This window comes from Clavelina lepadiformis, chromosome 7 (assembly GCF_947623445.1).
Source record: "Clavelina lepadiformis chromosome 7, kaClaLepa1.1, whole genome shotgun sequence".
Taxonomy (NCBI): domain Eukaryota; kingdom Metazoa; phylum Chordata; class Ascidiacea; order Aplousobranchia; family Clavelinidae; genus Clavelina; species Clavelina lepadiformis.
Window position 1 is genome coordinate 19,490,303 of NC_135246.1, and position 13,332 is coordinate 19,503,634.

The following is a 13,332-nucleotide window of genomic DNA, read 5'->3' on the forward strand; positions in this document are numbered from 1 at the left end:
TCACCATTCGAGCAAACTTGTTTGGCTTATATGACTGTGTTGTTTTTGACAGGTTGTATACACTACGCAAATAAACACTGAAAGATTTCGTTTCGTTGGTATATTGTTGTGATCTTTCCCATAGCTCAGGTACAACTGATTAAGATAATGAGCGTAACGTGAATATACTTTGACAGAAATGCTAAAGAAATGTAAACAACAAAATAGAAAAAGTAAAAAACTTTTGAAAATTCATTGAATTCATTTTTTATTGAAAATTAACAATTGTGCTAATCAACGATTTTCGTGACGCAATAAATCGCGACGGAAGTATAACCAATTCGCTTTAGAAAGTACGCCGCAAATATCGCTTGCAGAGTTGTAAATGATTTCGATACAATTTCCAAATAAGCGGTCGCTCTCAGTATTGCAATTCGTCATTTCGATAAACGCTGATGCTCAAAGAGTGTTGTTTAGTGTTAGATTGTAAATTTCACCTGAAATAAAAATATTTTCTCAAAATGTAATAAAGCCTAATAAAGTAATAATAACGTAGTAAAGTCACGTAATAAATCTTAACATTGCGCCCTTTGAGCTATTTCGACATGAATCATAATCTTAAACTTGGTTGTGTTACTTTTGAAACATTTTTTCTCTATCCTATGGTCCAATACTGCTGGACCAAAGCAACATGTTGAACAACAACAACAACAACAAGCATGAAAACTTGCTCCATTCCAAGTGAAATATATGAGATGTGGGCCAAATTACTTTTCCACTTATGTTGGCTGCAGAAACCTCACGTCAACTCTGTTAACTCCTGTTGAGTTTGACTTAACCTTGAACTTGGTTGTATTACCTGCTTGCGATGCGTTCAACGTCTCTGCCCAGAGAGGGTATTGGTCAAAGTTAAAGATGAATCCGCCGTATGTGTGCGTGCCGAGCATGATCACAAACACTCCCACTAAGTTCAACAACCAGCCGGTTTTTATCTGGGAAAGCATGATCTATATATTATGTATCCATTTTATATACATCTTGCTGTTACAAGATATTACATAGATACTCTATGTTACTACGTGGTATATTTTATCTGAAAAGGATAATCGTATGACGATTTTTCACGCAGAAAACAAAGGCGACAACTTTTCTTTACCATATCCTTGATGGTGAAGTGGCCATAACTGTAAGCTAGTGTTGTCGGGACCGTTGCCACGGGCAACATGAAAGCCAGCGAACAGGCCTGAGCAGGCGGCATGCTAAAATAGAACGGATGGATGTGCGTGGTTTTGGCCTGCAAGGAAACAAAAACATCCCTGTCACCTTTCCAAAAAATATAATTCACATCAAAGCAGACAAAGCACTTAAACTTGGGCACTGTTGGCTCGTCGGCCACAAAACTAAAGTCTCAAAAACTAAAACTTGTAGCATTGTTCCTGCCACCTTAAAACTTTGCTAAAATTGGATTTAAGCGTCACCCACCACTCCCTTCATCACTGGAAAAATCAAAGTCAAGGCAGCAATCCCGCTCATGCACTCAGTGACGTAAGTTGTAAATAACGCGGCTACAAGGCAAGTGAGCCAAGGAGGTATCCAGGCCAAGAAAGAGAGAGCTTCCTCCAAAATATCCGGCAAATTGGACGACTAAATCAGATATTATAGTTAATTGGTTGTCAGCGGCGATAGTTATGAAGTATAAAAAGATGATTTCTTTGTCAAAATGTGTAGAATCCGCCTTGCGAATGGTGGGTTCGATCTGAACAAACCTCGAAAGCTTTGGCGATCGTCAGACAACCACCAACCACGAAGAGAATTCCCCACGGAAATTTTGCTTCGAAAACTTTCCAGGTCAACAACGGAACAGATCGACGTTTCGCTTTGTCTGAAAGACACGAAACCATCATCTGTATTTTTATGCGCTGATGGATTAAAAACTAAACAATGTCGATTTCTCACCGGGGCGGTCAAACACGACTGGCTTTTGGTTCGGAATGAGAAAAAGAAGAAAAGACGTTGCCATGACAACCGTGCCGTCGGCGACGTAACCATCCATGACACCATCCCCCCAACCAGTGCAGAATCCGGGACTTCTCGTGAACCAGAAAACAACAGTTGTGAGGAAAAGTATCAAGATCCAAAGTTGATCCCAACTGAAAGAAAAATAAGACTATATGACTACAGGGACAAGGCAAAAGATTATGATGAATTCCTGCATTGAAATGTTAAAAAGTAAGATTTCTTTGAAATTGGCGAACTGAAAACTGCATGGTCTGTGATTCCAAATCAGTTTAAGGCTACTTCAAGTATTTCAAATTCACATAAATTTGTACCCACGTTATCGGGCCCAACTCGTCGTATTTTTTCATCATCATTTTTCGAGCTGAGAAGTTTTCGTCCATTTCTTCTTTAGAACTCGAAATAAAAAATGCCTTTGAAAATATTTTTATTTACCTATAAGTTGATCTTATTTTGGTGTTTTATTCTCACCTAAATCCGAGGTGGTACCAAAGGATCCAGGCGTACATCAAGATGAGAGTGACGGCGGCGCAGGGAGTGCAATAAAGAAACCACTGGCCGTAAGATATCTCTGGGGAATCCGGGTAAAGGCTGATGAGAAAAATATCGAAATAATTCATTTTCAAATTATTACGTAATTGTCCATATTACAAGTTGTGTTAAGAAACGTGTTCTGTCTAACTTACTCCTTCAACATGGCGACAACAGCCACGTTCCCCGCACTTCCGGGAATTGTCCCGATCCCTCCGACTGCGCTGGAGTAAGAAACACTCAGTGTAAGCGCCACTCTGAACCTCTTCATTCGATTAGCCTGGACGACAAACATTTAGAGACATGGAAAGTTGATGAAATGTTCATAGAGCGATGGGATATCCACCTACGTGATTTTGCGCATGCTCTGATTGGTTATTTCCATCTTCCATAAGTGGTGACGCATCTTCTTTGTCCGTCAAATTAATTTTGAGCAACTTGCTTTCGTTCAGCTTATTAACGGAAATGTAACATGTTTAAGAGCGATAAGAAGCAATAAACACTAAGTTCCGAAGATGACGTTTAGCTTATTAATAAGAGCACAACATGTTCAAGTAATAAGGAAATATAAAGCACAGTTCTAATGAATAACCTCTAAATTTAATCTTTCTTCAGATGCGGTTGGTTTTTCCATTTCGTTCAAGACCTCTTCGGCTATCGGCATCAGCATGGCAACCACCGCCAAATTCGCCAAAAACATCGAAAGTATAAATGCCGTCACCATGAAACCGAGCAATAATCTGAAAGAAATGCGCGAACCTTTCTAAATAAGAACTGAAGTTTTATTTTTAATGTAACTCATTGTTTTGAAAGTTTCTTGTTCGTGTTGGTTTGAAAATCGTCGAAGGAGTTTTACCGCTTCGGCCTCGTTCCAATCAGCAGCAACATTTTAAGCGCGATCCGAAAGTGAAGATTCGAACTTTGAACCGCGATCGCGAATATGATACTTCCGGTGAAGAGCCAGAGGCCTGGGAAAAAGAAGGCGGAAGTTGCCTCTTTATTGGTCAGGATACCGGCAGCCGGGAATAGGAAGACAGGAATGATTCCAGTCACGCTGAGAGGCAGACAAGCAGAAGCCCAGTAAACGCTCACCAACAGACTGATGTAGACGATCAACGATTCCTGCAGTGACGTAGAAGATCACAACTTACAGTTAACTGACGTGGTAAGTCATGCTTCAGTGCACAGCCTATGGTTAGAACCTTTCACTTCATTAAACAGCGCTCTAATTACGTTCAGTTAACAATTAACTAACCACACAGCACGTATTTCTAGTAACTTATCCAGCCAAGAGAGCGGCCCTAAGCACTCGAAACTGTCCGAGTTAGTTAAATGACTTAGAAAGTCCGGTTATGTCCGCCTTTATAAAACCTTTAAGTTAAATCGCTCAAGCATCGACTCGCCTTCCCAGGGATGTAGACAGGAAGAGGAAGAAGCAGGAGCGGAGTGATCACGATCACCAGGGTGGAGATGCTCGGGATGCAGAAGATCTTCCTTTCTTCATCCATTTTCCTCCTCGATAAGCAACTTTGACAAACTTTGAGCTTACAGTCCTTCGACCGCTTTGGAGTTATGTGAAGGATTTAGTAACTTTATGTCTTTGCAGAGTGATAGAATTTATCGCAGACAAATATTTGTGTATGGCTTCTGAAACGAGGTTATGGTTGTTAGAAACGTTATTCAACAAACCTCTGGCTTTTGTCCGGCGTTTATGACGATACTTTATGATTATGACCGAAGCTGCCATCGTTTCATTGAAGATCTCAAGGCGTTATAAAGTAAACGTTGCCAGCTTTTGGTTTTATGTTCAGCCAGCATTGCAACGCATTGCTCTTTGTAACGAATCCAATTTTCCATAAACAAGTATTCGGACGGTCTTATGAAAGAAGTTATTAACTTATGTAAGGTTTGTCAACAGCGATAACTCTTTATTGCGTGTTAACGACATCGACTCAAAACGTTTTGCCCAAATAATTGTAGGCTAATATCTAAGCTGACTGCAGGTATTTATTCCTTTTACGTTGGCTCTACACAGAGATTGCTCGTAAATTCGGTTTAACGTTTAAAAAGTGCAAAGCAATCGTGAGAAATTTCTGTGCTTAGGGTGATATGTTTAGTCGGCGTAAAAAATAGGGGACCCTCCCGAAAGAAACATATCAAACTGCGTATAAAAACTGGCCTAATTTGGGCTAGGCTAGTAGGCTGCCTAGCTTTTAAGCTTGTGATAAATATATCACTTAATATAATATAAAATTGTGTACTACATAGAATTCTCATCTATGGAATCAATGAAGCATAACACTGCGTGACGTAATCGACTGCTTCCCCTGTGCGTGCATTTTGATTCATTCAGTCTTTTTGGTTTCTACGTTCAACGCCGCAACATGTCTTTGTGCTGTTGCTGTCACAATGTTCTATCTTGATTTATTCGTTCAATGAAGCTTCAATATAACCAGATTATACAGTTGTCGAGGTGTACAATTGATTCTAAGATTAAGAGAAGCGAAACAACGACCTGAGACTCATTTCACTTCGAGGACATTAAGCAATTCTACAGACAAACATTGTAATTGAAGTGATCGTCCTTACAGGCTAAGGAACGATAAACAATCATTCCATTACAAGCTCTTGAAAAACCGCATCAACGTAATTCTAGGAGTGCGTGGTAAAAGCCTATATATAGCCTATAGGCCTACTTGTCTAAATTAACTTCCTTAAAATATAGGCTATAAAGGAATCAGGCGCTAGAAGAAAAGCTATTATTTGCTTCAACTTCAGCCTAATCGAGCCATCAAGAGATTGGAAAACGCTAAAAATCGAACAATTTATATCAATCGAATTACGTCAGCATGGCCAAGTTGGCGTCATAAGACAAACGCCAACACGCTTTGTTAACACGAAGCGTTACGTGTTTGTTGTTTAGCAAACTGCAGTCAACAGACATATTTCCAACAGGTCACAAGTAGTAGGAAGATGTTTTCTATCGTCACAAGTCTGGAGTAATTTGCTCGCAGTAAAGAAGAAAACATTTAGTTCATAACAACAAATAAAAAGTGAGTTGCCAGGCCTATAATGAGCCTGGTAGGAAAATATTTCCCTTATATTCAGGAGTAGGTTATGCGTGTTACCTTTTAATGTTGTCAGCCAGGACGTACGTACGGTTTGCAGCGAACAGTGCCGGCCCAAGCAAGCGTGGGGTCTAATGCAAAAACTGAATGGTAGGCTACCTGATGACGTTTCTCTTGCCGATATCAATTTACTAAATGTAATGATGAAAATAACAAGAGCTTAAACCAAATATCTTTGCGAGTCAGGTCTGATAAAAGTTTTACTTCGTGGTAATTCTTCGACAAAAGTTTCTTTTTCGAGAAAAATATGAGAAATAACATTGAGATTTGCTGCTGAGCACCACCGGGCGGAAAACAGTCGCATCACTTGCATTAGCCTAAGCCTGTCCCTGCTGCTGAACGTCGATATCGCCTGGTTTCGGCGTTTCAAAAATAATGAAAATTTATTCAAGTAAACACATCAAGAAACATAAAGAACAAGTCATGCGCAGGAGGAGCAAAATACAGGGCTTAGCCTACACCGCACGCGATCAAAGCGAAACGTGACGGCCTGAATTTAGAACAGCAGTAATGAGCCTACTGTCAAATAAAAAGCAGCAACACCATTCAGGTTTTAGTTTTGTGACAAATTATAGGCTTCCACATTTATGACGTAAATTTTACTGCAACTTTCTTTTTGTAGCTGAAGTGTTTTATATAAAATTGGGATGGTAAGCATGATGATTGTGGTCGCTGGTGCAAGTTGCACACCATTTATGACGTCACAAGTATAACGCGTCTGTTCGAATAACCGTATGTGCATGACTGATCTTTCCGTGCGCTGTTTACGAACTTACCACTTTGTGTCTATTTTGCAAGTTATTTTTGTGTTTAGTTGTTGGTCGGCTTGGTGTTAACTGGAAAGAACAAGCCTTTGCTACGGGGTAAAATTTCTCAACCTATTGACATCGAAGCCCACCTTGGTGACGTTGACAAAATTTAACGTAAAATCTCAAAAACTCTGAGACTTAATGGATTCCATTAATTTCGAATAAATGAGTCTCGACTGGAGTTGGTCATTCACCTCTGGCAAAATCAATTGTTCGCATACTCGGAAAACTTTGCAATTGTCGACCAAATTCTTCCACTTGTATGGCGAGACTGACGAAATATTCCAGTGTCGGAGATTTTCAAAATCTAAGTGACGGTGAGGCCACGCCACTAAGACCAAAATTTGTTGCATTGACAATTTATAAAAATGATAATTGCGAAGAATGAGAAATTATACAAGTTGTTGCAGAGGGGATGAAGCTAAAAGCTGTGACGTACAATAAAGTTCTTCGTGTATCGAGGCGACGCTTTTAATTAGTCTTTGCAAAAAAATGGAAACGTGAATTATATAAAAAGACCGCGTAATACATAATATCAACAATAGAATAAAGGAATTTTTGAACAATCAAGAGTTGACGGAAGTCCACGGTCAGATGGCGGAAAACCCTCCTTACGATATAGGTTGCCATAAAAATGTATAATACATATCGACGATTGGTTGCATTGGAGCTGGTGCGAGAATTCACATCGCCATAACGTCACTATATTTTTGGGCGGCGTATGACGTTACTGATTACGTCACATGACAAAGGAACCAGAAAGTATAGACAGGAGGGAGGGATATTAAAGCGACAGGTCTATTTTATTATCTGTCGGCGTGACCAGATTGTCAATGAAGTGCAAATCCATCAAATCTTTACATAGAATCAGGTTTCTCCAGACAAGTGACGTCACTACATGGAAGCCGGCCATTAGAAACGGGAATAGAAAACACACACAACACAGTTTACGAAGTACTCTGTGAATTTGGGTCTAGCTACCACAGTTTCAAAACCAAAATATTGTGCGATTTGCTAAATAATTACAAGGATCACTGTGAATATGCTCAAATACAAGTTCGTCGCCCTTATACAAATGAAACTGCATTATAAATTAACTTTAAAATGTTACGCGAAAGCCGGTGACGGTGCTAAACTACCAATTAACAGACGGGGATTAACCGAAACAAATCACTCTACAAGCAATTGGTGCCCTACAAAAACAACATTAAAAAACATGAGATATGACACAGAATTTAAAGAATCAACAGTTAGCAAAGAAACTTGGTTGATATCACAATGCGGTCATCAGTGGCGCGTATGGGCCACCGTCGACAGTATCACAGCCAAAAAAGACTCGAGCTGTGAAGATTAATTCCTTGCACTTGCTGACCAATTATGATGTCATAGCTGATTACAAGTACATCATTTAAACACCGGATTCAGACTGAAAAACACAAAAATTTGCATAGAGTTAGCGCATTTGCAGCATATAATGTGACGTGTGGTGCATACAATATGCCTATAATATACAACGCTTTTTAAGGCGATGTTGGACATCAAAACAATGTCTCAAAACATATACTTTTGAAGCTAGAACAGAAAATTAGCAGTTAGTCTTTGAAGCTTGTGGTCTCTTAAAATTCTTATCGTGCGCCAAATTATAACTTTAAAAAATCCAGAATATTCATTTTACATTTATAGACTAATATACTTATGTAATATACATGGGCACAAAAGCAACAGAAAGATGACAATACTTGTATTTGGGCCAAACTTTATAAAATCGCTGAGAAACAATTGCTACAAATTAAATACAAGGCGTTGGTAAGATTGGAAACATCGGACTTATTTGATGACTGTTCAACACTGACGGAAAATTGAACAATCTGAACCAGTGAATTAAAAGATTTATCGGAAGGATAAAAAAATATAAAATAAAAAATTACAATCCAATAAAAGATTACATGCATGGCGAATCAATCGTATTGAACATGACGTTGAGATGATTGTACATAATCGGAAAAGCAATATTCTAAGCTAAAATCAATCTTTCCAATGATGAAATTTATAGATGAATGAGATATTAAGAATTTAAGGAGATGGCATCGGTTTGCAATACCAAAATATTGCAATCACTGCTTTGAGCACAGAAATAGACACATTTTTTTACAATAAAAATATCTAACTTGTGTCAAACTATACTCTGGTCTTTCATCGTAGCGAAAATTATTTAAAACACAAATGCCTATGGTATAAAATTACCGAAAAAAAATTCGTGGGTTTTATGATGGGTAACAAAGATAATAATGCAAAACAAAATCTAATATAAAACAATGGAGGCTAGCGAGAGAAACATGTGACAAAGTTGAAAACATGCATCATCGCAAGAAGAATAAGTTACAACTGCACTATATTCCAAAACGTACTAGTTACTTTTTGTTGTAAATAAATGTGTCTGTTTCTACATTTATTGCGTCGATAGCAACATTCGGTAAATGGGATATTTTAAACTATACCTTCAAGCAACAATCTCACCTCCATTGGAGTTGATGTCTCTGAATCTGGGCCCAATTCATCGATATCACACGCATCACCGTTGATGGCGCTGCTGCCTTCAGGGAAGAATTCCTTGTATACACTTTCCAGGAAACCTCGCCTGAAACAAATTAGGTTTTTGAGTAAAAGTTATTACCGACTGGTTAAGTCGTTTCCCTTCCTGTTTAACTCACTTAGAGTATATCCCACCACCTGGAGGAAGACCCTCTATTTTCTCATGTTCATTGATAAAAGTTTCGAGGACAAATGAAAAATCGACATTGTTTCCTCGGGAGTCCTTTGCTCTAGTGCAGATGTCTGCTCAACGAGAACAAACAATTTAAAACTGTGTAAAGTGACGTAACTAGAGAGTAGCGTGGATACCTTTCATCATGTCACGGAGACTATCGTCTAACTTCTTTTCCTGTTCTCTCGCTTTCTCAGTTGGTTTCGGAATTGCGGGAAATCCGAGCAGAACGAGTGTCATGTTGTCACGGCTTCCCTGCAGATGAAGACATATTATCTCATCTATTTGAACATGATCCAGTTAGTATTAGCTTGTGGGTGAATGAAGCACTTTAAAAGAGTGCTAATGACACTTTAAACTGAAGTCAAACAAACAAGGCGATATACACACACTTACACAACAGCAGAATAATCTCAGTATGTTACACACGAGATGTGATCATGGAAAGGAGCTCTTTACACTAATTTCAACAATAGCCATTCACTTTCGTCAATAATATTGATTAAGTACCATTAATTATTCGTGTAAGTTTGATTCGTATTATGCGGCACTAAATTAAGGGTTTCCTACCTTATTTAAGCTCATATCTACTACATCGTTGCATATGTCGGTGAGATTCTCAGTGATTCTTAACCTTGACATGATATAACTGCATAACTCTTCATTGGTCGACACATCGTAGATACCGTCACAGGCAAGGACGAGAAACTCATCTTCCTTGCTGTTCCTCTCAATCACTGTGATATCTGGCTCTGGGGACACTAATTGTTCAGTCGGTCCTTTGTTTTCGACATTCTTGTACTCGTAATCGCCAAGAGCTCGGGACACGGCAAGGGATCCGTTCACTCGTTGAATCATCACGCTGCCTCCTGCGTTCTGAATTCTCTCCCTCTCTATCGGGTTGTTGGGTTTGTGGTCTGCGGTGGCAAAATGAACTTCACCCTGACGGCACAGCATTGCTCTGGAGTCTCCGCAGTTGATGAAATAGTACCGTGAAGGAGATATGAGGACACATACCGATGTAGATCCGCTGCGATCAAAACCATTTTTTGCATCTGATATTTCTCGCATGGTGACATCAAGTTTTAAAAACGCTTCAGTGACGGCTTTTTTGATCAGTTCTTCCTCCTCATTCTCCCCTCCATCACTGATTAGTTGTTTAATGTTCTTCTGTTCCAGTATGACTTCAAGAAGATGCTGTGACGAGTATTCTGCAACTTTGGAACCAGCGTGACCATCGAACACGGCAAAGAATGACCAATTGGGAAGGCCGTCAAGACTCAACTTTGCAGTGTGGCTATCTTCCATATCCACCCGCCAGCCTTGCATGCTGCTGACGGCATAGTCCACTTCATTACCACGGCCGTCCTCATTCTCTTTCTCAACCTTTGGTTTGTCTAAAAATGCCCCCATCAGTAAGATACAATTGTTGATAGGCCTAACATATATAAATACATGGACAATCTGCAAAACGATATATAAACTTCTTTTATAATGAAGTGTTAGCAAATATATACAAAAACATTGGGGATTTCCCCATCATAAGAGCAGCATAAAGTTGACATTGTTATGTAATCCATTATCACAATGCATTTTACAAGTTTTATATAGTGACTTGCTTTCATAGGTGTCTACTTTTCAGATTATCTGGGGGGAGGCAAAATGTTAGCAAAATATAATAAGTTAGTGACTAAGTTTAAAGTAAATTTAAGAAAAATTCTCCTAGGATCGAATTACTTTGAATTTGAATGCACTGCTTATGTTTAGTTGTATTTATGTCTTGTCCCTTCCACAACAATGCGAATAATTTCCAAAAACATTATCTATAACAATTTAGGTAAGACACTGATATCGAGAAACTATGCCACACTTTTCACTGCGGCAAGACACCATAACTTGCAGAAAATATCTGAGTCGGACAATCTTTAGTAAGCTATTTTAGTGGGCTCAAGTCTGTAAAATGAAACCTATGTTCAGTTAAATATTATAAGTACAGTAGTTGAAAAGATGACAAACATATTCCTTTTAAACTCTATCTGGCTGTGTACAGACAAAATCGGTTAATCCTATACTGGTTTAACGTATCAATCGTTTCATGGTATCAAAATCTGAAATCCCAAACCAAATCCTATCTAATGTTATGTAAAACCATCGGTTAATCGAATCACACTTAAAGGAACAAATCGGATTATGGTATAAGGACTTGCTTTTCACTTGCATGCTGCTGTCATTTAATCGTATCATCGTCTTCGGCCAGATGTTCGGAAGCAAAGATGAGTCGCGCATCTCACGTTTACCGATAAGCGAAAGGAGAATGGAGAATGCCTTTTCGCGTAATTGTGTTGACGTTTAAAATCGAAGTGGAGATGAGGTCATGTGTGCGGTCATCTCAAGTAACCAATTAATTATTTTACACAGTACCGGTACCGATTATGCTTGAAAAAAAATCTGTGACGTAACAGAGACCATTCACGATAGAAGGAAAGTCCGATTAAAGCAGTTTGCCGAAAAAATGCTTTAATCAACAACGTGCTCTTGGGGGATAGCTGGCAATGTAGCCAGCTGTAATAAACTCTACATAATTTAACCAGAATTGTCGTCAGCTGACGTTGTACGATTGTTTCACAGAGTTGTACAGTACTGTAATGCTCATTGTAACCGAGTTACCTCATACACATTATCAACAATAATGCCTGTTCATGATAAACATTCTTTAGCATATTGGTTAAACGGATCAATCGGATAATCGTATCGAAACGTCTGGCAAATAGGTGATACGATTAACCGATTTCATCTGTAGCAACAATCGGTGAGTTACCAGGACTTTGAATCTTTCACAGAGCAATTCCAGAAGCAGGCCAGATCCTCCATTTTAACATGGGTCAGTAATATTCAAGCGAAAATATTAGGCTACTTATTGCATTCAAATGAGTTATACTTGTAACAAATCCATTTTTCAATGTTACCATATGCGTTATGCTATTTTACATTAGGCTGTCAAAAATATTTTGCTAAAAGTATGAAATGGCATGGTTTTGTTGGTTTACAAGATTGACTAGGCCTCAGTTCTCATAACCTGTATTCAAACAAAGTTTTGTTTTACCAGTATATATATATTAATATACTACAAAAAAAGTTGTACATGTGGTAAAGATAATGAGACTAGCTATTACATCATGCAGCTTCTAATCTGAAGATGGGCGGTAAGGTTAGCAGCAACAATACTGGAATGCAACGAATTTAATCTAACTAATTAATATTGTGTTTGATGTTGAGTTGAAAGATAAAACTTCATTTGTTGTAGACTTCACATCAACTGGAAAATCGCTAAAAGCTCGAAGAATTCCAGCAAGTTCATATATATTAGCGGTAAAGGTAAAGCAGAGTTCTTCTGCTCTAATGCTGACAATTGGCAAACAAACCTTATAACTGCTACAACTACAACCTGGGTATCTGTGGAGGATTTAGATGGGGGTGTTTGGGTGTTGCTCCCCGCTCTTCAGGGAATAGACCTGATATTATTGTCATGATATTGCCCTTCGTTGTCACGTCATCTCGACCTGAATAGACTAAATCCCGAGACAGTAACAGCAATCTCGATTGGGATGATATTAACCGGATAATAACACAACGAGAAACAAAGGAACATTTAATTATTGACACGTTTGCAACGTCTATGATTGGTTTTGTGCCTATTTCGATTAAGCTCCTGTTCTAAACAATGCAACGGCAGGAATGCGCTCTTTTTCTGTGCAATCTGTCCAATAGTCTGCCTAGTTTTGACTATTGATAGAACGATACGACCTCATCACCTGATAAGTGTTTAATATAGCTTTTGCGCAACTTAAAATGAAAACAGACTTGTCATACGTCTGAATGAGATGCAAACAAAATAAAGAGTTCACAAAAAATCAAAGATAGTTTTTCATACCAAGTAGTTCTAACGAAAAGTTAGCATGCTAAATCTGTTAATTAAAGATCGTCACTTCAAAGGAAAGTTATTGCTTGTGCAGGTTTTTCAAAGAATAAATATTATAACCTAAACAGCAGCTCTTATTTTATTTGCTGACATTTCGAGTTATGCTTAACTCTTTTTAAGGCGATA

General features: G+C 38.5%; 2 protein-coding genes across 2 annotated transcripts; both read right to left on the reverse strand.

Annotated features, from left to right (window-relative positions):
- Positions 1-95: 95 nt before the first annotated feature.
- On the reverse strand, positions 96-5,759 carry LOC143464818 (Na(+)/citrate cotransporter-like). The gene is made up of 13 exons (XM_076962823.1): positions 3,930-5,759; positions 3,383-3,648; positions 3,119-3,266; positions 2,877-2,978; positions 2,682-2,806; positions 2,467-2,586; positions 2,314-2,391; positions 1,936-2,129; positions 1,746-1,861; positions 1,462-1,623; positions 1,136-1,273; positions 839-971; positions 96-476 (listed from the first exon to the last, which is right to left on the reverse strand). The coding sequence occupies exons 1-13, from the start codon at positions 4,032-4,034 to the stop codon at positions 439-441; spliced, it is 1,725 nt and encodes a 574-aa protein (XP_076818938.1). The 5' UTR covers positions 4,035-5,759; the 3' UTR covers positions 96-438.
- A 1,159-nt stretch (positions 5,760-6,918) lies between these two features.
- On the reverse strand, positions 6,919-10,712 carry LOC143464819 (protein phosphatase 1A-like). The gene is made up of 5 exons (XM_076962824.1): positions 9,798-10,712; positions 9,365-9,482; positions 9,175-9,298; positions 8,981-9,101; positions 6,919-7,889 (listed from the first exon to the last, which is right to left on the reverse strand). Exons 1-5 carry the CDS (start codon positions 10,638-10,640, stop codon positions 7,872-7,874), a joined length of 1,224 nt encoding a protein of 407 aa, XP_076818939.1. The 5' UTR covers positions 10,641-10,712; the 3' UTR covers positions 6,919-7,871.
- Between the last annotated feature and the right edge of the window lie 2,620 nt (positions 10,713-13,332).